General features: G+C 34.1%; 1 protein-coding gene and 1 long non-coding RNA gene across 3 annotated transcripts in view; one reads left to right on the forward strand and one right to left on the reverse strand.

Annotated features, from left to right (window-relative positions):
- Positions 1-24,778, forward strand: part of LOC123678808 (5'-AMP-activated protein kinase subunit gamma-2) — a 140,919-nt gene that overhangs the window by 102,040 nt on the left and 14,101 nt on the right. For both annotated transcript variants that reach the window (XM_045616038.1, XM_045616039.1), the window contains exons 7-8: positions 11,043-11,091; positions 22,767-22,904. In XM_045616038.1, coding sequence (XP_045471994.1) covers positions 11,043-11,091; positions 22,767-22,904 — 187 coding nt within the window. The remainder of the gene's footprint in view (positions 1-11,042; positions 11,092-22,766; positions 22,905-24,778) is intronic.
- On the reverse strand, positions 6,783-7,987 carry LOC123678809. The gene is made up of 3 exons (XR_006747301.1): positions 7,408-7,987; positions 6,947-7,067; positions 6,783-6,878 (listed from the first exon to the last, which is right to left on the reverse strand). It is a non-coding gene; the product is annotated as an uncharacterized LOC123678809 (long non-coding RNA).

A 24,778-nucleotide genomic window follows, 5' to 3' on the forward strand; every position in this document is an offset into this window, starting at 1 on the left:
CTCCCTCTAAGTATCTATGTTTATTACTCTGAGGTCAGAACCAATTGCGCCCTTCCCGGCCACATCACTAGAAGAGGTACAGAAAAATGTCTTCTTCAGAAGTTTCACGAAATCGACTAGTGTTTTTTAAAATGATTTCACAAAACGAAATATATACAAAGTGGGCAACATATTGATTGCAAAATCATTTTTTCAAATGGTACACCCTGTATATTTTTCTATATTTGACTAGCTCTTTTTCCCCTAATTTCAATTATATAGCATATGTTTGGTCTATCTCTCTTATTCTGAGTACCACAGAATTTCAAATTTCAAGAACCCCCTGGCAAGCTAAGTAATCAGTTTTGAAGTGGAAGGCTGATATAATTCAAAATGCCGTTTTTTGAGTTATCTCGTTGGCAACGATATATGACGTACGTTTGTCATTGAATGAAACTATTCATCGAATATGCACTACACAGAAGCGCAAGAATTTGAAATATTTTCACTTTATTTGAAGAACAATAAAAATATAAGAAAACTACAAGGAGAAAATATATAGGTATGTAGTTGCATCCAAATCATCCAATTCCAATTTATAGTGAAAAACGTGTGTCATCATATCATTGCCAACGAGATAACTCAGAAAAGGGCATTTTGAGTTATCGCAGCCTACCACTGGAAAACTGATTACTGAGCATGCCAGGTGGTCCTTAAAATTTGAAACTCTATCGTAAGAGTTTGTATCTAAGAGAGATAGACCAAACATATGTTATATATTCGAAATCAGGGGAAAAAGAGCTTGTCAAATATAGAAAAATATACAGGGTGTTCTATTTGAAACAATGAAGTTGCAATCAATATGTTGCCCACTCTGTATATATTTCGTTTTGAGAAATCATTTTAAAAAACACTAGTCGATTTCGTGAAACTTTTGTAGAAAACATTTTTTTGTACCTCTTTTAGTAACAAAGTTGAAGGGGGTCAAATTATGGTGAAAAATCTTGTACATAGGCATATATGAGATGTGATCAAAAAATCACGAGCGCTTAAAAGTTTCCGATTTCACGTAACCTTTTTTTATTATTGTAACTGTTCTTACTTCTTTTTTCATAACCTAACCCACCAAATATTCTAGAGCAATAATTGAATAACCTTCTATTACCAATCTTTCTTAAAATCCATAAGACGCCCCTGTCTCGGAATGTTTACACATTCATTATTGTTTTATTGAGATTTGAACACAATAATAAAGGCTCTAACAACATCAACACCGCTTATCTGCGATTCGTATTAATCTTTCTATTATCGAATATAACTGGGCAGTTTCGATTCGATCGACTGTAAGATGTTCCGTTCGCTAGACGCGATGAAAAACTGAACGCTCTGAAAACAAATCACCGACGGTCGATGGGACTCTTGTGTTTTTTCTCGTGGTGTCGTCTTAACTGAACCAGGATGGTCTTTCGCCGTTTGAACTCTTTGGACGAGACGTCGGGAAGGACGAAAAGTCTTCGACAACTGTGTCCAGTCTCCTCTCCACCAAATACGCCGCCCGTCTCCAATGGCGTCTGGAACTGGTACTCGAAATTTGGTCACAGCTTGAGGAGGAAGCACCTACCTTCTTTGTCGTCCCCGAAGGCGTTCATCAGGAGAGTCTTGGTAATGGACTAGTTTAGTGATGTTGATAATACTATATTTGACACGATAGAATTAAAATATAGAGCAAAACTGATAAATCAGTGAAAACATTTTGAAAATCCATCAATAAATGACTGAGAAATAGATTATTTAAATTTACGTATCTCAGTGCGGAACGTCTTTGGTCTCCGACTCGTCTGTGACGTCTCGCCACTTGCCTGTGATCGCTACACCATAAATTACGTTTAAATACTTAGCCGTGTCAAGGCTCTCGCGCCGTTTGTAGTTGTACAGTGTAGTTTTAACTCGAGTTTTGTTTTTATGTCACAATAATGAAAGAAGGCTTCGTGAAAGGACAAAGTTATTTTTACTCAATAACTTATTTCAAACCAACTTACACCTTAGTATTTCTATTATCAGAAATAGACAGCTAGTACTGATAGGTACATACATCAAAATGATCTTCACACACATGTGAAGTAGTTTTAGATCCAATTAAGTCACGCCTCATTAATTTGCACCACTTCTTCCTTGGACTCATGTCATTTGGTACTAAAAAAACAATTTATTGGGGTTTTTAATTGTCGTGCTTGCACACATAGGCGCAATACAATATTTGTAGGATTTTTTTTTATTTCAGTTATCGTGTAACGAACAAAACACGACACGAACGGCACTAGTGATTGTACACCAATGAATTCGTAAGCGAATACCAGTCGCCTCGTGTAAGTGGCGTGACGTCACACACTAGACTATTAAATTAATCTTCCAAGCGCAACTTCAAAGTCCCATAACTTTTTGATTTCTAGAGATATTTCAATGATTCTTCCACATTTTGTTTCATTTTACTTACATTTTTAGAATAAATCCTTAACAAAAAAATGAAAACTATTCCATTGACTGTTGAGATACTACCTTTTTTCAATGTTCAGAAAAAATTTCATGGTATTGCATACTTTTATGTTATTCAAGTTATTGTTTTTCATTATATTTCTTACTTTCGTAGAATTTATTGTATTTTCAAATCAGTTATTGCGGAAAATAACCTTAGTACTCATTTGTATGGAGGAAATGTTTGTGGAATAGAAGGAATAAAATTATCGTGACCTATCCCTCGCTTAGAAAGCGACTAATATTAAAGCCAGTGCTGCCAGGTTCAAACCACAACACTAGCACGGGCCGCAACACGCTCTGTTAGTGTGACGTCAAACACCGCCATTTTTGGTTCTCCTGTCAGTGTTCGTAATCCAAACAAATAAATTGTCATTCAAATTAGTACGGTGTCGTTGAGTGAATTGGCTTATTTTCATTAATAAGAGTATTCGAGGAACGATTTCAGTATTAATTGATAGACAGAAGGAACGAGGTTAATATCAGTAAGTTTGAATCTTGTATCATTCCCCATATTTTGTAAAAAGCCGTGTTTATTAGTTGAACTTCAAGTTCGAACTTACTGGCATTAATCTTGTGCCTTGTGTCTATCAATTAATAGTAAAATCGTTCCTTAAATAATCTTATTTATCAAAATAAGCCAATTTCTTCAACGACAACGTACTAACTTGAATGACAATTTGTTTGTTTGGATTCCGAATACTGACAGGAAAACTAAAATGGCGGTGTGTGAAGTCATCACTAATAGAGCGTACTGCGAACATCCCCACTTCGACATTGAAAGAGAACACTCGTTTATTCCACATCAGATCAAGCAGATCTTTTGATTGTTACACTGTTCCACTGGACAATGAGTATTCTCTAAAATAACGTTGAATATCCTATATTTCCGAATGCATTTGCCAAACCTGTATCTATCCAGCTTACTGACTTTGTAACTCGGTCCTTGTGTCGATTCCTTGAGTGATAACATTATTTCATCCAACGATGCACCTGATTGCTATTCTATAAGATTTGAGGAAATTATAAACCATTCGAATTTTTTTTTAGATCTCAACAGAAATTGAATGATATTTATTTCAATTTTAAGAAAGATTCATGCGATGAATTGTCGAAGATTGTCAGATGAAAGCTACACCTTCGATTCTTTGAGTTTTTGAATTTTTTGTTTGATTTTGAAAAATTGCATGGTATTGCATACTTTCATGTTATTCAAGTTATTGTTTTGCATTATATTTATTACTCTCGTACAATTTATGTAATTTTCGAATCAGTTATTGCGAGAAAGAACTCATTATCAAAGAAGAAATTTTTGAGTCATTGTTGCAAATAAATTTCTCATTTACAAAGCAATGAAATTATCTCAACCCATCCCAAGGTTGGAAAGCGACTAATATTCAAGCCAGGGTTGCCAGGTTCAAGCCACGGCGGCCGCAACTGTGACCATCCCCACTTCGACATTGAAAGAGAACTTACATCGTATCATTGGACCATGAGTATTCTCTAAAATAACATTGTTATATCCTATCTTTTCGGATGCATTTACCAAACCTGTATCTGCCTTGCTTACTGCTGACTTTGTAAATCGGTTCTGGAGTCGATTCCTTGAGTTATTACATTATTTTATCCGTCGATCCACCTGGTTGCAATTTTATGGGATTATAAACCATTACCCAGAATTTAGTGGTTATTTTTAGATCTCATCAGAAATTGAATGATACTTGAATCAATTTTAATGAAGATTTATGGTATGAAAAAAAGTTACACCGCTTTTCAGAAAAATGGTAAAATTTTTTATATGGTTCATTGTATATTGCTTCGGGAAACCAAAATGCCAATTTCGTTATTTCCTTAGTAGGAAAATGTTTACTCGCCTCTGGTTATCTTCCAAGGAGTAGGATTGTTTCAATTATGATGTAAGCTTCTAGAGATCCATCCAAATTTGTCCGAACTTGTTTTCCATTTCACGCTTTGTTTTGTTGTCTGAATTTTTTCTTCGATGTATAAAAGCTTTTCGTTGGATGAAATGGATGGCCTATCCCTAACTCTCAGCTGTGAATAGCACATAATGATCACTCAAATTTGCATTGCTTTCAATTACGTCCTGTAGCAATGCCTAATGAGAAGGTAACGAGTCGCCGCTGCTCGTTATGATATTGATTCATCTCGAGAACACTTTAAAAATCAAAGATTCATTCTTGTAAAACTATATCTACTGGCACAGCTGAATTTATGGAAATTTGTATCTACATTTATTCAATATTATGTTGGAATGCCTGCTGCTGCCACAAATTTCAAGATATTCGCCTAATTCAGTTTAAAATTACAGATAGAAATCTGATGTATTCTCGTGAAGTTACTCAAGAAGTATTCAATTTATTTGTAGCTGACCAAGAACGAATTGTAATTAGCTAGAATAATTTTGATTATCTTCCAAAATCACTTGTTGTAATATTCTCATTTCGCCTTTGCCAAATCAATAATGTTCTCACTTCATTAATCTGATCGTGATTAATTTTGAGTTAGTATAAGTCAAATAAAATAAGTGAACTAAATACCTCTTCATCATACGAACAAAATGATAGTAATAGTACTAGAAAATTCTGAAGGAGTGCTAAAGGCTCGAATTTTGTGAAATTATGGGATGATAAATGTTCGTGTTCAAAAGCCATAAATTATTGTTCCGATATAATACTGGTAGTTTTTCAATTCTTTCGGATGAGAATTTCGATTCTTCAGAAAAAAAATCAATTTTTCCATATAATCCTCTATTTCAAGAAGCACCAACTATCAATTTGAATTAATAACAGCTTTTCACAAAAAAAATACCAAAACAGGAAATCAGTTTCATTTTTGGTCCAATTTGGTATTCCAGAAATACGAAAATGATTTAAAAAAAAAACTAAGGGCCCGTAAATTTTTTTTCGAGGTACAGGGTGTGATTTTTCCTTCAATATCCCTTTACAAGATATTAAACTTAAATTTGGCATAGATGTTCCAATATGAAGTTTCCATCATGTGGTATTCTGATTTTGTATGCAAATCTACAGGGTGATATTTTTCATGGAACAGAGCCTGCAATCCTCCAGTACTTTTATTTGACCACTGGTAGTTTGGAAAAATGTTGATAGAAACTTTGGTTCAGTACTACACTTTTTGGTTTCTTGTTGTTTTGTTGTATCTAATTCCGATTTCGAGAAAAAAATTTTAAACAATTCTCTAGTAATCCTCAGGAGAATCCGAATTATTATGAAAAACCGGTTAGTAAACTGTAATGAATGAATAATTATAAGTTTTGTTACATATTTACCCAATATGTAGCGAAGATTAATAAATATTCGATAAACTGGTATAATCATCACAAAGTAGAACTACAAGAAACGCCCTGTGTCGTGAAAAGAAAACGTTTATAGGACATTTTTTCCTCAACATTATCCAAAGAATCTACACGCAAAAAAATCTATTCTCAAATTGAGTGAATAATATTTGGTTGAAGTATATGATAGATTCATATATAAGCAAGATTATAATAAATTTGGGTCAAGTATACTTTATTCTCCAAATTTAAATATACCAAGTATTCCAAATAAGTATATGATATTCTTGAATTTAATAAAGTCGGTATTATTGGTCCAAAGAATATTCTTATATTTGCTGTGAGTAAATGATTATACTTGAAATGAGTGGTTGATGAATTTCGTTCGAATATAAAATATTTTCAAGACAAGATATTGAATTCTTCAATTTCAATCATTTCTTCGTTTGAAGGTAGTGAATCATATACTCGAATGAAAGAATTGATATACTCAAACCAAAATTAAGTTAGTGTACGAATAAGTATGTAATATGGTAAATTCAAAATTAATTTTATGGTTGTTCCGAAGAAACAGTAAACTTACTTGAAATGAATATTAATTTCAAATCAATTCTTTGAAATTATTCGAAAGAATAAATGCAATTATCTATCCAATCCATTAGATTTCTTAATCTAAATAATAAATAAAATACAGCATATATAAAAAACGAATTTATTTCTCAAATCATCATAAAATAAATAAAAACCAACAAATAAACAATATCTACATTGGAAAAAAATTGTATTACATTTATACAAATACAGGATAAAACATTGTACTATACAAAGGATTAAAGGAACATAGTTATCTTCTAAAGAATAAATTATTTAGGTGGAGAGAATTCGAGATACATTCTTAAAAGTTCATCTACATCTATACAACAAGTTGGAAACTTTTCGGCTATAATAGATTTTCCCCTGATACCAAAAACAAGTTGGGCTTGGCGGTTTGATTCCTCTGTGTTGCTCTATTTTTCTGTTCTTGAATGATTTGTCCAATATCACTTGAGATCTGCAAAGGAAGAAGAAATTTGTGATTAATAAATTTTATCGTGGACTTTTTCGAATGAAAAATACTACCTGGTCCTGAAGAATTATTCCAAAATTGTATCTCACTCATATCGATAGATATCTATTGATTTGCATTTTCATCAGCAAATGATAACGTAACTTCCAATTGTTCATGAACAATTTCCATATTCTGCAAAAGAATCAAATTCAATTAACATTCATCAATTATGAATAGGAAGTTGTATTCAAAAAGTGCATTAGTATTTCGAAAATAATTAGAAATCTCTAGAAAATCTTTATAACACACCCTATTAAAATACTATTAAATATTAACGTATTTGTTCTGAAAAAGTAAGAATTCTGTTGAAAATATCAATTCAAAAATACCTAGTCCTCAAAGGAATGATACAAAGATATCAAGCTGAATTACAATGGTAAAAAACACCAAGAGCATCATGAAAAGGAAAATGAAATCCGAATTCATGAAAAAAAATTAGATGAGTTGAAATTATTTCTCAATAAAAACTTACCTTGAAATGTTCCAATCAGACACTCCATGTATCCCTTATTCCTAATTAAATTTTGCTTTTTGCAGTATGTATTCAGTATCTAACACTTATAACACAATCAAAACTTTCGTAGACCGATCAGTCCTATCACCTAAATGAGACTGAAGGGGATCGAAAGAGATATTTTCTAATACAAACTGCACAGAGGGCGCATTTTAGTATATCTTCGAATAATATTCTTGAATCTAGTGGATGAAAGCATTTATATACTTGTATTACGATAAATACTGCCAACAGGTGGATAAGAACGTTTTCATTGGCGCGGCATATCAAACGAGTCGAATCATGTTGACGACGATGCAGGGAAAAGAACTCGCGTTTTAGTATATTTCGGTATAATATACTCAGATCTAGTACATGCAAATATAATTCAGATTATGAATGGTTTATTCTGAACTGGATCATTTGAATTTTTCAAAAATCAAAACAAATTTTGTCATTCATCTTATTCAAAACGAAATCCGTGATCAAAATATTTTAGTTTTTTTTTTATTTAAATATTTCACTCATCAAGCACTTGGGTCATTAGACACCTCTCAAAGGAATTATATTTTGTAAAATACATTTCTTTCCATTAAATAATTTTTGGCTTATTCTATATCACACATATAACGTAAACTGTTAACGATTATTCCCATGTTGTGTCGGTCACGAGAACCTTGCTATCTGGGGCAATCCCAGGTGTTTGATTGCTAGTATACAGTATACCTCATCCATTTTTGAATGTTGAAACAAAAGTTATTTCAAGAGACTGGTCAAAATTCAAATGAGATGAAAAATGTGTTTTTCTCATCATTTTTTAGGTTCATGATTGCTCACCAAAATCAATGTCACTTATATTTTTATGTATTATTAACACATCTCAAAAAATCACATAACTTACCTCAATATATATATATATATATACCTCAATTTTAGCATCAGAAACTAGATGTATTGTGAAACGGTATATTAACAAATTATCTAGTATGGCCTTTATTGAGTTGGTTAGCGACAATGAACATAAAAAGAAAAATAAAATTCATATTATTTGCTAATTCAATCACAGGGTGTAGTTCAGATGAATTATTCACTCCCCTTCTAACACTCAAACCCTAATAGTTAAATATTAAAATGAAATATGTCTCACTATGACGAAATTTTGTCCACAAAATTTCATATTTTCATTTATTATGATTAATCTCGAACATGAAAATGAGCAAATAGGTCTCCAATTCATCTTTGTGAATGCATTCCAAATTGAAATATACTCATGAGTATATTTCAATTTTCATAATGAGTAAATGATATCTTCGAAGTCGCAATATCGTATGTTCAAACAAAATGTAGCAGTATTCTTGAATCAATAAATTTATTCCTTCATTTTGAATACATCATTTACTTGTATGGAGTATTATATATTTCTATGAAGTATATGTATTCGGTATTCTATTTATTCATTCCAAGTATACCAAATTTCCTACTTTACTTTTTCCGATTCAATATATACTTGAATCAAGTTTAATATTTCAAGAATATCCTGTTTCTTGATTTGAGAATAGATTTTTTTCCGTGTAATTTTCCTTGTCCCTCAAATTTTGAACACTCTGTTTACATACTATTCCGGGAAATAGGTAATTGAACTATTTGAGGTTGAATTCATTGCCAAGCTAACCAGGAAAAAATCGTATTTTTGCAAGAAAATCCCTCAGCTTTCATAATCTCGCGTCAAAGGTGCCAAAATACCCATAAAGGTGATTGAGTGGTTTGGCACAATGAGACCATTAGATGAAGCAGCTAGACGGATTCGACGAGTTTTAGATTACCCCAAATATTTGCGATGAAATGGATCGTAAACATCTCCACCAAATTATGCTGTTCTTACCATTGTCATCGCAGAAACCATCTACTGTTTTCAAGTTGGCAGATTTTATAAATTATCAGTTTATTCTCGTATACCGAATTTATGAATTATTCTCACTCGTAAGATCCCCCTCAATAATCTAGAGTACATTTTGTATAATGAAAAGTTTCCATTCTACGACTCTGAAAGTAAACGTAAGCTTTGTCATAATGTGTGGAATACGTACAGGTTGGGCAAATTTCGGTGTTTTAGCACTACAACTTTTAAACCAGAGAAGATAAACAAAATTTGATACCTCTTCTCGGTCTCTTTTTCTGAGAAACTAGCAAAGTTAGACTTCATTTTTGGCCACCTTCTTTTGTTTTCGAGTTATAAGCGAAAATTGGAAAAATGGCAGTATCGAAAAGCATTTATATTTCCGCTAATACTGATGATAGAGCTCTGAATTTAAAACATCATAGAGGTACTTTTTTACGTAGAATTCAGGGGCGTGCTCGACTTTTTGAAAGGGTTTTTAATTACGAAGCTATGACCCAAAGTTATGTTTTTTCACATGGGAACACTATATATCTGTGCCATTTTTTGAAAGCTCAATTTTTCCTGATTTCAAAAATATATAACATCGTATAGTTTGTATCAATATAAATAATAGAAAATGGCTAACCTTCAACTTAACATATGACGCTTCGGATGACAGTTCTGTTTGACATATGTCATAGAAAAGGTTGTGAAATCCGGATCATGACGTGGATAAGCCATTAAAAGGCTGATCAATGAATTTGTAGGTTTTATTTCATGATTGACAACCTTCTTAGTAATCCAACAATCAGAGTACCTAAAAATCTAAGATTTCTAGGAATTCTAATCTATCCACTCATTAGGATTTTATTTATTCCTCAACATAGAGGCCTTAGTGAGTGATAAATGTACTCCAACCATCATCCACCTTTTCAATACCTTTTCTGTGAAAAAAGCGTCTTTTCTTTGATATAATCTCCAACCTTGGCAATCACTCTTTCATTTAAGGCAAATTATCAGGCCATAACTCAGCCCACACTGTACTTTTTTTTGTAATAAAAAAACAGTGTTTTATCAATACACAAAACTCGTTTTTGTCCATTTTTCAAACAACGACAAATGTAGCGTCATTCAACCGGCAATATCTCAATCCAGATATGACTCTATATCTATCTCTATGTACTTGCGTAAATGTCAGGTTCTCGTTTGTTTACTGTATACCAAAGTTAACGAACCATTTTTCTATTCTTAGTCGGCTTCAAAATGCATTTAATATTTAAATATAGCAAACACATATTCCATTTGCTCGATATGTATTTCAATTAATTAATTACTATGTTGAAAAACGATTACTGATTAACTAATAAATCGTCTATAATGTTTCCAATATTCACTTTAAAACTATATGTTTTTATCTTTTGCCACAATTTTATCACGATATATAATCCTCTTTATCGAATTGAGCTCTGAATTAGAATAATTATGGTTCACTCACACTGCGATTATGGTAATATGTATCGAGTAAATAATCCAAATACCAATTGATAATTCAGTCGGTGTTAATCTAAAATTACATTATCAATTCGAAATTTCTCATTTTGTATGTTAATACAAATTGAATTGCAACGATTTAATCTGATTAGTTTAGCATCGGCTTGATAAACACAACAAAACGGATCATCAATTTTAATACACAATATACTTGCTATACTGATATTTTTTTTTTCAATTTCAGTTGCCTGTAGTGGACCCTTTCCTTGAAAAAGTAGATATAGCAGATTTAGGTGAGTTGATAATTTTTTTTCGCTATTTACAACGAAGAAAACAATTTCGTTTCAATTGTTGTCATTGGTTTGTGACATGTCGATACTTTTTGCTCTAACAGCACTTTGGATTTTTCTATTATCTGTCCAATGTTTAATTAATTTCAATCATAATTCAGTGAATTAGAGAAAATAATTTATAATTAACACTCGTACAGAAGGCTTTTTCTAACTGTCGTTCTGAACTCTTGGAAGAATATTTAAGTCTTCTGCACACCAAAGTGTAGTAACGAAATCCATTATTTTGCATGAAAAACAAGGCTTTAATTTCCTTAGTGATCCGAGTGAGGTCAAATATGCACCATTTCGAAGGTAATATCATTATGCCTCTCTCATAGAAGCTCTCGTCCCTATTGGCAGAAAATTGACAGAGTCGAATTTCACAAGCTTCTGTTGAAGCGAATTTTACACCAGCAAAATTGTTTGCTATGCACAAAAACAGATGGTAATCACTTGGTGCCAGGTCCGGACTATAAGGTGGATGCACAAAAACCTCCCAACCAAGCTCTTGGAGCTTTTAGCAAGTCACTATGAATGTGTGTGGCCTGGTGTTTTCCTGATAAAACACAATTCCTCTTCTATTGGCCGAAGTAGGCTGCTTCTGAGTATTACTTCCTTCAGACGGTCCAATTGTTGACAGTACAATTCCGAGTCAACAGCAAGCCCAAACACACAGCAAACCTTCCTAGCCGTCAATCCTAGCTTGGCCACCGTATCTGCCTTCTCACCGTCTTCAACCACGACCGTTTTCGCTTGATGTTGTCGTAAGTGATTCACTTTTCATCACCAGTCACCAACCGCTTCAAAAATGGGTAGGTTTTGTAGCGATTCAGCAGCGATTCGCAGATGTGAATTCGGTTCATGAGGTTTTTTTGGGTCAACTCGTGTGGTTCCCATGAATCGAGCTTCTTCTTAGGACCAGCCTTATGTAAATGGTTCCAAACGGTTTTTTTAGCTCTTGGGCAATCGAAACAGTGCTTACATGACGGTCGGACTCGATGATGTGCGTGATTTTATCGACATTTTCAACAATTGGCCTTCCAGTGCGTGGTGCATCATTGACATCGAAATTACCGGATCGGAATCGATGAAATATACCAATTGCGCGTGATTGGCTGCTATAGTATCGAGACCATAAACACTATTTACATTTTCAGCCGCCTTTATCGAAGAAAAAGTGTATATTAAAGCTTATTTTCTCATTGCCAGTGTCCATCTTCGACGAGCGCTCGAAATAAACTGAATCAACTAATCACAAAACTCTCAGAAAAGTTTTTGTGGTACGATATATCATCTTTCTAACACCTACGAGTGGAACCCGATCGGACTCATACAACGCGAGATAGAGATAACTAAAGCCATCTATTTGAGAAATAATGGATTTCCTATTTACTACACCTAATAACTAATATCCAATATAAGTCCGTTTTCTTTGGGATTGGGTAGTATTATTCCAGGATATTTCTTTCTTTCATTTAGAAATACTGTTCTTTTTCTTCAGAAGTTTTTACTTGATGTTTTCAAGAGGACTTACGATTGAAACGACATGTGCTAGCATAACGCTATTTGCTTGCAGCATATGCCATCATCATCAATTCATTCGTAAATACAGGTTTCCATATCCTAAAATTGTACCTATATAATTACACAATACAAGGTTGAAAATTAAGATAACGAATCTGTCGGAATTTTTTGAAGGAGAAGGTTAATGACTAAATTAGATGATCCCAAATATTTCAATATTCGATTGAAGTGGTAAAAGAAGGTTATCTTTAAGAGAATAATGTAGATACTTGGAAGTTGGAAGATATCCAGCGTGTAATGCAAATGAACTTGTCCTATTAATTATTACTTCTCCACGAGAAGAGGACATAATTATTACATATCTAACTGGCAGTTTGAAATGCAGAACATCGTTATAATAGTGGAAGATGATATCTTTTCTGGCGTATTTTTGACAGTCGAATATATCCATTTCTATTTTAGCTACAGATATTATTCTTATGTATAATATTGTTAATTCTCCTGGAAAACATTAGCGTATCACAGTATGAAAATAAAATATTATAAAATTGCATCCACCAATAGCAATTTCTCAGATTTTCAAATGCAATAAAAAAAATATTTGATTATTATTAAATATTTTTTACTAATTTTATTCAATATTCAAGTGCTTGGAGTATTCTCTTTTCACTTTAATTTTCGAGCAAAATACTTAAAACTTATTCCCGTCCTTCTTCCTCCAGTTCTAAACATCACTATAAACGTGAACTTAGCTGCTAACTATCCGCTGCATTGAGATTTCTTAGCTAACCTAAGCACTGACATATTCATTCCTGATTATGGTGGAAATTTTGACAATTTTGCTAAGAGAATCGGATACCAGATCCCTTTGTATAAATCATAAAGTTCTCAAAGTGAAATGAGAGGTTTTATTTTGATTCACCACCATATCCTTTTTATGAAATTTTCCATGATCAATTGGCACATTTTTGGCTCTATGCCCTTGACAAATCCACAAATTGCATGTTTTAGGTCTTGAATCGATTGTGGAGCATTGGCTCAGATCCTATCTTTCGCGTGGCCCCAAAGAAAAAAGTCTAGAGGTGTTAATAATAAGATCTGGGTTGCCAATTGGGATCACCTCTTCGAGAAATGACACGCTCAGGAAACTTTTCTAGCAGAATTGCGAACGTTTCGATGTTTCTGTGACACGTAGCGCCATCATGTTTGAAATAAACATCGTCCACATCAATATCCGGCCATAAAAAATCATTAATCTTAGCTCGGTAGCGCAATCCATTCACCATAACAGTTGCACCAGCCTCTTTTTTGATAAGTAAGGTCTAATGACCAAAAACCCAAAAACCGCAGTAAACAGTGACACATTGAGGATGAAGAGGCTTTTAAACAATCATTCTTGGATTTTCCTAGCCCCAAATGCTACAATGTACCTTATTAACGTAGCTTTCGAGGTGTAAATAAGCCTCATCACTGAAGATGATTTTTCGATGAAAATCATTTTGATGCATTTCAAGGACGCCAAGGACCTTGCCGGTGATTGAATGGCTTGAGTTTTTGTGTTAACTGAACTGAACTTTAAAAAGTTTTTAGTCTTTATGCAAAATACGGTTTAATATGTCGTTTGTAGAATGACTGATTCCCAAGATCGAGGAGAAATCGACAAACCAGAGCAGCAATATTCTCAGCTGTTCTCGACCGGCGCACACTGTTTCGTTCGTTCACATTACTAACTTGTCTCAAGTTCTCAAATTTTTTCATCAGTTTCACTATTGCCGGCCGAAAAGGTGCTTCACGACGATCAAGAAGTGCTTAAGGTTTGCAAACTATAACTGCAAAATTTCACGCATGTATCGTTCCATTTTCAGTAAAGGCGTTTATGTGAGAAAGAGGTAGTTAAAGGGTTTTACAATGAGAGGTATCATTTTGAAGAGCCCCTATACGCTCTATTCGTGATGACGTCACACACCGCCATTTTAGTTCTCCTCTCAGTGTTCGGAATCCAAACAAACAAATTGTCATTCAAATTAGTACGTTGTCGTTGAAGAAATTGGCTTATTTTGATGAATGAGATTATTTAAGGAACGATTTTTACTATTAATTGATAGACAGAAGGCACGAGATTAATGCCAGTAAGTCCGAACTTGAAGTTCAACTACTAAACATGGCTTTTTACAAAATTTGGAGAATGATACAGGATTCAAACTTTAAGGTTTGCAAACTATAACTGCAAAATTTCACGCATGTATCGTTCCATTTTCAGTAAAGGCGTAAAGTAAATGTAAAAGGATGGCAGCTTTCAAAGTGATAGCTGCTCCAATACGCTCTATTAGTGTGACGTCACACACCGCCATTTTTGGTTCTCCTGTTAATTCGGAATCAAAACAAATAAATTGTCATTCAAATTAGTAAGGTGTCGTTGAAGGAATTGGCTTATTTTCATAAATAAGAGTATTTGAGGAACGATTTCAGTATTAATTGATAGACAGAAGGGGCGAGGTTAATACCAGTAAGTTTGAATCCTGTATCATTCCCCAGATTTTGTAAAAAGCCGTGTTTATTAGTTGAACTTCAAGTTCGAACTTACTGGCATTAATCTCGTTCCTTCTGTCTATCAATTAATAGTAAAATCGTTCCTTAAATAATCTTATTTGTCAAAATAAGCCAATTTCTTCAACGAAAACGTACTAATTTGAATGACAATTTGTTTGTTTGGATTCCGAACACTGACGGGAGAACTAAAATGTCGGTGTGTGACGTCATCACTATAAGGGGCTTTTTAAAATGAAACCTCTCATTGGAAAACCCTTTAACTACCTCTTTCTCACATAAACGTATAACTCAAACCTTTCCTCATCTGAAAGGAATTGACTATCATATAGCAGGCGAAATAAGCGACATCGCCAAACTTCAATTCAATGGCGCGTAAAACCAAACTACAATGTATGTTGGAGACATGAGATTAATGTTCATCTCATGTCTCCGACATACATTCATGTATCGTTCTACCTACGAATTTAAGATGATATCATTTTACGTGTTTTCGTAGTGGACAATAGGAGTCAGCTGATGATAACCCCGAAGATGATCTAATTATAATCGAAACGTCGGCAGAATTTCATCTAATTGATTTCTTTTACCCTTGACCTCTACCAATTAATTAAATAATTAATATCATATTGAAGGTCGTTAAACTGAATATTGTGAATACAGAATAATCCACGGAAAATAGTTCTCAAAAAAAAAAAAAAAATCGCTTGTTAAACAATGAACTGTGTCTTAAATGGCATAAGGACTTTTAATTAGCATAAGCTCTCTCTAAATGGACAGTAAAAGCCGGAGAGAGTAGCGTGAAAAACGCGGAACTAGATCGAATTTCGCCAAAAAAAAATAATAATAAAAATATGTCATTAGTATTTATCTCGAGACGTGATCCAGCGGCGTGTTATTAATTGCCAACGTCCGATCGGCCGCGTTTAGAGGTATCGGCCGAGTTCTTCATACGTTTGGCGTACGACCGCTCTCTCAGAAACGGATGGCCGCTATTTTGGCATCTGTTTTTACGGCGCTGAGCCAATAATAGCGGATTGGACAGCGAATATCAAGTTGGCGAACAGTTTATTTGGAGTAGCACGCGTTGAAGGAAGCTACTGCCCAAAAGGTGCCGGAGAGCCCTTCGCGAGAAAAATTGACTGTGGCACTTCGGCCGATAGATCGTTGTGTCAGACTACGTCCTGGATGTTAATAAAATATATATATTTTTTTTTTATCGGTCGTGACAAAGTGTTTTTTTTATTGATCGAGTGGTTGTTTTCGTGCAAAAACAGTTTTTGTAGGTGGAAACAAGCGTTGGGTGATTTGTCAATTTTAACGATGTGCATACTTGATTGGTGTTGAAAGGACGCGGTGATTTGTTTTTGCCAGTTATTCCATACAGTTTTTAGACCTTCAATGTGTCGCTAATTTCTATCTCGACGTTGAGACAAGGATATTATACCATATTTAGAGGAAAAAGTTCACGGAATTGTTATGCAAATTTATTGATTCAATTAAAATAATTTTCATTTAACACTTTTTCGATCGCTTTGAAACTGACTTGATAGATAAAATCAGTGAAAACAAATTAAACTTCAATTCCAACGGTTAGCAATTCAAAATAAAAAAGTAATTCTACTGTGGCTCCATATTTACATATCCTTGTGATTCTGGTAAAATTATACGTTAAATTTCAAGAAGATTTTGTAAGGAGAAAAAAAGGCATGATCAAAAAGTGAAAAATAATTTTTCCGTTACGGCGAAAACTAAATTTTTCAATTCTTTTCATCGAAAATCTTCGAGTTTTAATCATTCTCATAGCTGTTTATAATTGACACTTTCTCAGTGTCAAGCTGTCAGTAATAAATATGCAATCCTTAAGTTAACTTGTAACGATAAAATCAGTGAAGAGATAAACTTCAATTCCAACAGTAAGCAATACAAAATAAAAAAGTAATTCTACTGTGGCTCCATATTTACATATCCTTGTGATTCTGGTAAAATTATACGTTAAATTTCAAGAAGATTTTGTAAGGAGAAAAAAAGGCATGATCAAAAAGTGAAAAATAATTTTTCCGTTACGGCGAAAACTAAATTTTTCAATTCTTTTCATCGAAAATCTTCGAGTTTTAATCATTCTCATAGCTGTTTATAATTGACACTTTCTCAGTGTCAAGCTGTCAGTAATAAATATGCAATCCTTAAGTTAACTTGTAACGATAAAATCAGTGAAGAGATAAACTTCAATTCCAACAGTAAGCAATACAAAATAAAAAAGTAATTCTACTGTGGCTCCATATTTACATATCCTTGTGATTCTGGTAAAATTATACGTTAAATTTCAAGAAGATTTTGTAAGGAGAAAAAAAGGCATGATCAAAAAGTGAAAAATAATTTTTCCGTTACGGCGAAAACTAAATTTTTCAATTCTTTTCATAGAAAATCTTCGAGTTTTAATCATTCTCATAGCTGTTTATAATTGACACTTTCTCAGTGTCAAGCTGTCAATAATAAATCTGCAGTCCTTAAGTTAACTTGTAACGATTGTCTTACAGGTCATATCGGTTAAAACTTAGTCAATTTAAGTAGACAACACGTAGTTATAATGGTGAGCCCACCACATTCTTCATATACAGGGTGATGCTTGACTACGACACGAAACTTCAGAGGGTGATTCGTTGGGTCGTTTTGAGAAAAAAAAGAAGGTTTTTACGAACACTTGGTTTCCGAGAGCGTTGAAGTTTAAAAAAAGGTTGGTATTTATAAATTATCGTAAATATACTTAAACCGATTTAGTTGGAATTTGGTGAAGTTATATGAAGTAATGTAGGCTTGGTTAATCGATCGTCTAGAGGTATGATTCGATTACCTGGCTTTTCGTCTTTTTCTCCGTGACTTTGTTGGATTTGTAATAATTAAACTCTTTTGAATTATTTACATCTATTTACAAAGCCACACTTATACAGTACAAACTCAGTATTGAGAAGATCCTAATTACAAGTTTCTCACTACGGTACTGAATTTCGTCTTTAACTCGTTTGTTGATTACTCGAAACGTCTTCGATTATCACGTCTTCGTCGTAATTCAAGTTGTCGGTCGTCTCGTCTTTAATTTGTTCGCGACTCGTCTTAATCTAGTCCGCGAACCGTCTTTTTGTCTTACGTCTCAAGTTGACCGACCGAACTTAAACTGTACTCGTCTTAGACTTGCCTTGAACTTTACTCGTCTTCGACTTAACTTGAACTGTCTCTCTGCCGATTGGAACTACCCTGTCTCGAATATCGACCTCCCTTCTTTCGGCTTAACCACACCCTTAGGGAAAGTACCATCCCCTAGTCCAATAAGAGCTTTGCCGTACCACCCACAAAGATCTTCGCGGATTCCTGGAAATCGAATATTCTCGAAGGATTAGAACCTGATACACAGATGTGACACATCTGGTACGACCGTATTGTCTTCGAACTTTCACAACCCCCCAGTAGATCTCTTCAAGATTTACAACTATTGACATATCTTCGACACCTCGAAGAATAACACATCCTTTTTGCATTATGTACAATAACGATTCGTTCCCTGTAAATTCATTGAAAGTGTCATGCCATCGACACTTGAAGAAACTAATAGATCTCCAAGCATCCGGTTGACCATCTCAATTATTTACAGGGAACGATAACTATTTTGCCCTTACTAGATTGAAATTGTTAGGTCTAGTGGCCACTCAGTAGGGACAACAATTCTGAGCAAAAGAGTACGCCACTGACGTTTATGTATTTTTTTTTATTTTCTTATGATTGGGAAACTTAAATGGAACTTTTGGTTTCGTGTGTGATTTTTCTCCTCAAAAACAAAGCTTGATATAAAGAAAGCACATGAGACCGAAAAGTTGTATCTTCAGTTGTTCAATCTAAAAAAAATTAAAAAACTCGAACTGTATCTCGGAAACTAAGTAACTCCGGTTATATGTTTGTAGGACTTTTTTTCTTAAAATAACGTAACGAATCACTCTCTGAAGTTTCGTACCGCAGTTAGGTTTTTCAATAAGAGGTTCCATTTTGATATTAAAAAAAATTAGTATATCTTATGTTTAGTTCATTGTGAAGAGGGAGGTATGCCATTAACGATGGAAAACAATATCAGGCACGGCTATGGTTGGATTCACGGCTTGGCTTGATATTCAAGCTTGGCTCAAGCTCCAGTAGCTTGAGCTTGACTTGAAATCAACTCAAGCTCAAGTCAATTAGTAGTTTTTCAATATCAAGTCGAGTATTTATTCATTAAGTACTTGACTTAACATTGAGAAACTACTACTTGACTTGAACTTGAGTTGATTTCAAGTCAAGCTCAAGCTACTTGAGCTTGAGTCAAGTAGCTTGAATATCAAGCCAAGCCGGGAATCCTTATCGATAACACGAATTCCATCTCAAGGTCTCAAGTAGATTATGGCTCGCAAAAAATGTCTTAAAATGTTGATTCACTAGATCTCGGTGGCCAATTGTGATCACCTCTTCGATTGTTTTATTGCTTGTGTGGTACATAGCACCGTCTTGTCGAAAATGAGCCTAAATTTTTATGCAAAATGCCGTCTGAAAAGGTGCTTCACGATGACCCAAAATTGTTTTAGTTTTGCGAAATTTAACTATTCAGCATTCAGTAGTGAATTTTAATGCGTTGTTGAAGCGTTTATTGTTCAATTTTTAGTAATGACGTTGCTTTTACTTGTCAAATTTTCAAAATGGCAATTGGGTAAAAAATAAACTTTCTTCTTCTCCAACTAACGGGTGTTTTTTTTTCGAGGTATATAACTTTAAGTTGGCATTACTGTTCAATATGGCGACCGGTTCAACAGCTGTCAAGTGATTTATTCTCAGTTTGGTTTGGCAATTCATCATGAATAGACTCACGCCTAAACAACGCTTGCAAATAGTGCAATTTCATTTCGAAAATAATGGTTCTGTGCGGAATACGTATCGCGCACTACGTCCATTTTATTTTGTTTAGCGATGAAGCGCACTTGTGGTTGAATGGCTACGTCAACAAACAAAACTGCCGCATTTGGAGTGAAGCTAATCCTCAAGTGTATGTCGAAACACCGTTACATCCAAAAAAACTGACTGTTTGGTGCGCTTCATGGGCTGGTGGAATCATTGGTCCATACTTCTTCAAAAACGATGATGGCCAGAACGTTTCAGTCAATGGTGATCGGTATAGAGCCATGATTACCAACTTTTTCATTCCTGAATTGAACAACCATGATGTCCAGGAGCTGTGGTTCCAACAAGACGGCGCAACATGTCACACAGCTCATGCCACAATCGTTTTATTGAAAGACACGTTTGCTGACCGCCTAATTTCACGTTTTGGACCTGTGAATTGGCTTCCAAGATCTTGTGATTTAACACCGCTAGACTACTCTCTGTGGGGCTATGTAAAGTCATTGGTCTTTGCGGATAAGCCACAAACCCTTGACCATTTGGAAGACAACATTAACCGTGTTATTGCCGATATACGGCCACAAATGTTGGAAAAAGTCATTGAAAAATGGAAGTCCAGATTGGACCACATCCGAGCCAGCCGTGGCGGTCATATGCCACAAATCATATTTAAAATGTAATGCCACAAGATTATCTTGCGGATAAATAAAATTCATGTCAATCGAATAATCCATAGTTGTTTATTGCAATTTAAAGTTCTTTAGCTCTAAAAAAAAACACCCTTTACTTCATCTTCTTCTTCTTCTTATTGGAAAACCCTTACAATATACTGAAATCTGAAAACGTTTAAATTCATTACTATTCACAACCTATTTGTTATCAAGATAGATGTATACTGTGAATGTGTGCAAAACCCAAGAAGATATAGGCTGCATTATCTAAAGGCCATTCAACCCTCTGTAAAATTGATATCAAGGTTAAGTCGCCCAAAAATGTTATTTTTGAAGTTTCCACTATAAATTTAGTTATGCTATCCAATTCTCTGTCGACTTGACTCGACAAGTCGTCGAAATCGAATGACCAACCATACCTTCGATTCGGGATCAAAGAGATGAACGTTTTCGCATAAATAACCTTCGAGAAAATAGATCGTTTTTCCGCCTGCTCTTATCAATGACAGTGAAGAGTGTTGGTGATTGGCCGGACGACTATGATGGGTCTCCGCCGTTGTTAGTGTTTTTCTGTGATGACCGGGTGATGCTACGTCTCCACTGTTATTCGAACCATTTGCTGAGGATTGTGCTGCCCACTATACCAGAAGACGACGAAGTATGGAGTCTGGATCAGATAAAGGAGTTCGAGGACGTTTCCCAATCTTACAAGGAATGGCTGGCAGATATTTTGGAGAAAGGTATTAGTTCATCCTGCTGATGAGCTGTTCTTCTACAGAAAAAAAAAAATGGAAAAATGTTGACACCGGAACATAGGAATTGTACACTTTGAAATGGAATAGTTATTTATAATACAAGTGCAGAAGGCATTGATATTCTTCCACGAGTTCAAAATTCAAAAACGAGCCACGAAGTGGCGAGTTTTGGAATGAACGAGTGGTAGAATGAGCCTTCTGTACGAGTATTATACATTATTTTCTCTAATTCATTGCATTTTCATTGAAATTAATGAAATATTTCCATAAATATAATTTAGTGATTTTTGTATTGAAAAATGTTGGTTGGCAGAACTGATTTCGTTAAGGCAAATTGATGAATTGACAGATAAAGCCGTGGCGGAAAGTTCAGAGAACCAACATAGAATAATAAAATATAACCATGAAAACTGTGCGTTTCTGATATATTCTCGCACGATTTTGTTCTACAAGATGTGGAAGAATGAACGGAATAACCACAGAATTAGAGAAACACTGTTTATCATTTTTTGACATTTTCTATGTCATTTGTGTTCAACATAACCTATACTGAGGATATGTTCAACAACGTGTAGAAATTCACTCTTAAGAATGGTTGTACAATTCAACATCAACTGTCAACCTGAGTGCTGGAATAGGTACAGAACCTAGAAAATACACAATATTCGTGGACTTTTCATAAATAATTTTAGACAAAAAGTACATACATTTTGTGAATTTTTTCTTTACGAATATTTTAAATAAGTACACAATATTTGTGCAATTTTTTTCTTGAAATTGCTAAATAGTTGAAGGAATGGCATTTTGTTGGTATGTCTGACCAGTCAGAAGGTTTTTTATTTATTTTTCTTTAATTTGGTGTGATTTTTCGAAAAGGTGAAACATGCAACTACTCTCCCATTTTTTGGCAGAAAAAATAAAATACAACATTGTGCATGAACGGATCTTCTGTGAATAAAAACGTAAAAATCTAATAGGTGGCTGCCTTTGTTTGCACAAATTCATTGGTGAAATATGCAACAAAATGCCATTTCTACAACTCTTCAGCAGTTCAAAAATATCACACGGGTATCATCCTGTATTTAGATTTAGAGCAAAAAGTACGTCGCAGTCCCTACATATTCCAATCGAATTGAATAAATCGGTGTATATCCACTGTAACAGATTTTTTTTCAACCGGATATTGGCAACACAGAAGTAATTAATTTTTTTTTTATTTCAGAGGAAGATGAATTACAAATATTCGTCAAGTTCTTCAAATTTCACAAATGTTATGATCTTATTCCCACTTCAGCGAAGCTGGTCGTTTTCGATACCCAACTGCTAGTGAAGAAGGCATTCTTTGCACTGGTATACAATGGTGAGTACAAAAATTTTGATTTTGATTGAGAAAAATGTCAGACGAATCAAATAAGATCAAATTATCGAATTGTTCAGTCGTCAGGGTGATAAACATCGATAGAGGCAGCATATGTCATTTTCAGTAAGCAAATTTTGTGTCCCCAACATGAACTATCAAATTTGATATAAAGCGCGCGGGAATTAAAACATATCAGCGATACGCTATTTCATTCAATTCGCAAGTTTCTCCACAAAGAACGCACTTCTTATGTCCCAAAGTGAATCAACGTTTCATATTAACTCAAAATATATTGAAATGAATACCTAAATATAACAGAAAATCAGAAACCAAACTTCATGCGCGCCAAACGACGTGAAACAACCATAATGACACTAGAAGAGCAAAAGTTGCCAAACCTTGGATTTCAGCTGGTAGATACAGAAAATAATAAATATTCTGCTTATTATAAATTCGACAATCAGGAAAAATCGAGGGAAAAATATCGGATTGTATATTTAATCAGGAATAACTCAAATAAATATATTTCATTGAATATAATCTACCTTCATAACGATATAGTGAAATTGTGGATTTGAAAATATATCACAATCCGACAACGTAATCTAACCATGTTGGTATACTCCCTCTATGTTTATTATTCTATGGTTCAGTCAAAAACATAACGGAATGAGAAGAGAGAAAGAAAGAGAAGAATGAGAAGAAATAATTCATACAAATAACATCAGCAGCTCCAGCATATAGTTCAGAATTTTTCATTTTTGCTGTTCTTTATTATTATTCAGGACTAAAGTTTTATATCATGTTTTTCGATTGAAATTTTTCACTTTATAGATGTTGCCCATTTCCTTATTATAATTCATTCTACTTAAGCTTCGTTATTCGCTCTTAAAAAAAAATGTCAATTCTAAATTATGATTAATTATTTCCTTGAACGCAAAATATCCCGACACCTAAAAGAAAAAAGAAAATTTTCAATGAATAGCCAGCGGCGGGGTTCAAATCGGGGATCATTGATTCCGAGGTCCAAATGGAAATTTAAAAATTCATTTCTCTAATTCTGTGGTTATTCCGTTCATTCTTCCACATCTTGTAGAACAGAATCGTGCGAGAAGATATCAGAAACGCACAGTTTTCATGGTTATATTTTATTATTTTATGTTGGTACTCCGAACTTTCCGTCACGGCTTTATCTGTCAATTCATCAATTTGCCTCAAAGAAATCAGTTCTGCCAAACAACATTTTTCAATGCAAAAATCACTAAATGATATTTATGGAAATATTTCATTAATTTCAATAAGAATGCAATGAATTGGAGAAAATAATGTATAATACTCGTACAGAAGGCTCATTCTACCACTCGTTCAATCAAAAACTCGCCACTTCGTGGCTCGTTTTTGAATTTTGAACTCGTGGAAGAATATCAATGCCTTCTGCACTTGTATTATAAAGGACTATTCTCCAACACTATAGGTGCTAAAATGCATTTTACCATACTGCAAGAAGAAATGTTGAAATCGGCGAACAAACACTTATTTCGTCCCAAAAATAAATCATAAAGATTCTTCTACCTTGATTAATAGTAAAATTCCTACGATTCAGTTGGTTGTTCTATTAATTCTCATGCACCATTTCTTGTCTTATGCACTTGTACAAGAATTAATATTTGAAGCATGCCGCTAATTTATTATCTTTGCTCTTCCAATAAATCACGTTATTGCATCCTAATCACTAAACTGTCTCGGAACTATTGAAGCTTTATTTATACACCCAGCTCAAGACGTATTGATGGAAAACCCAAGACGCGGTGAAATTACCGATCTCAATCTGTTTCACTCGATAGTTCGTTAATGTATTCAAGCACGTGCATTCC

Source organism: Harmonia axyridis, chromosome 4 (assembly GCF_914767665.1).
Source record: "Harmonia axyridis chromosome 4, icHarAxyr1.1, whole genome shotgun sequence".
Lineage (NCBI taxonomy): Eukaryota > Metazoa > Arthropoda > Insecta > Coleoptera > Coccinellidae > Harmonia > Harmonia axyridis.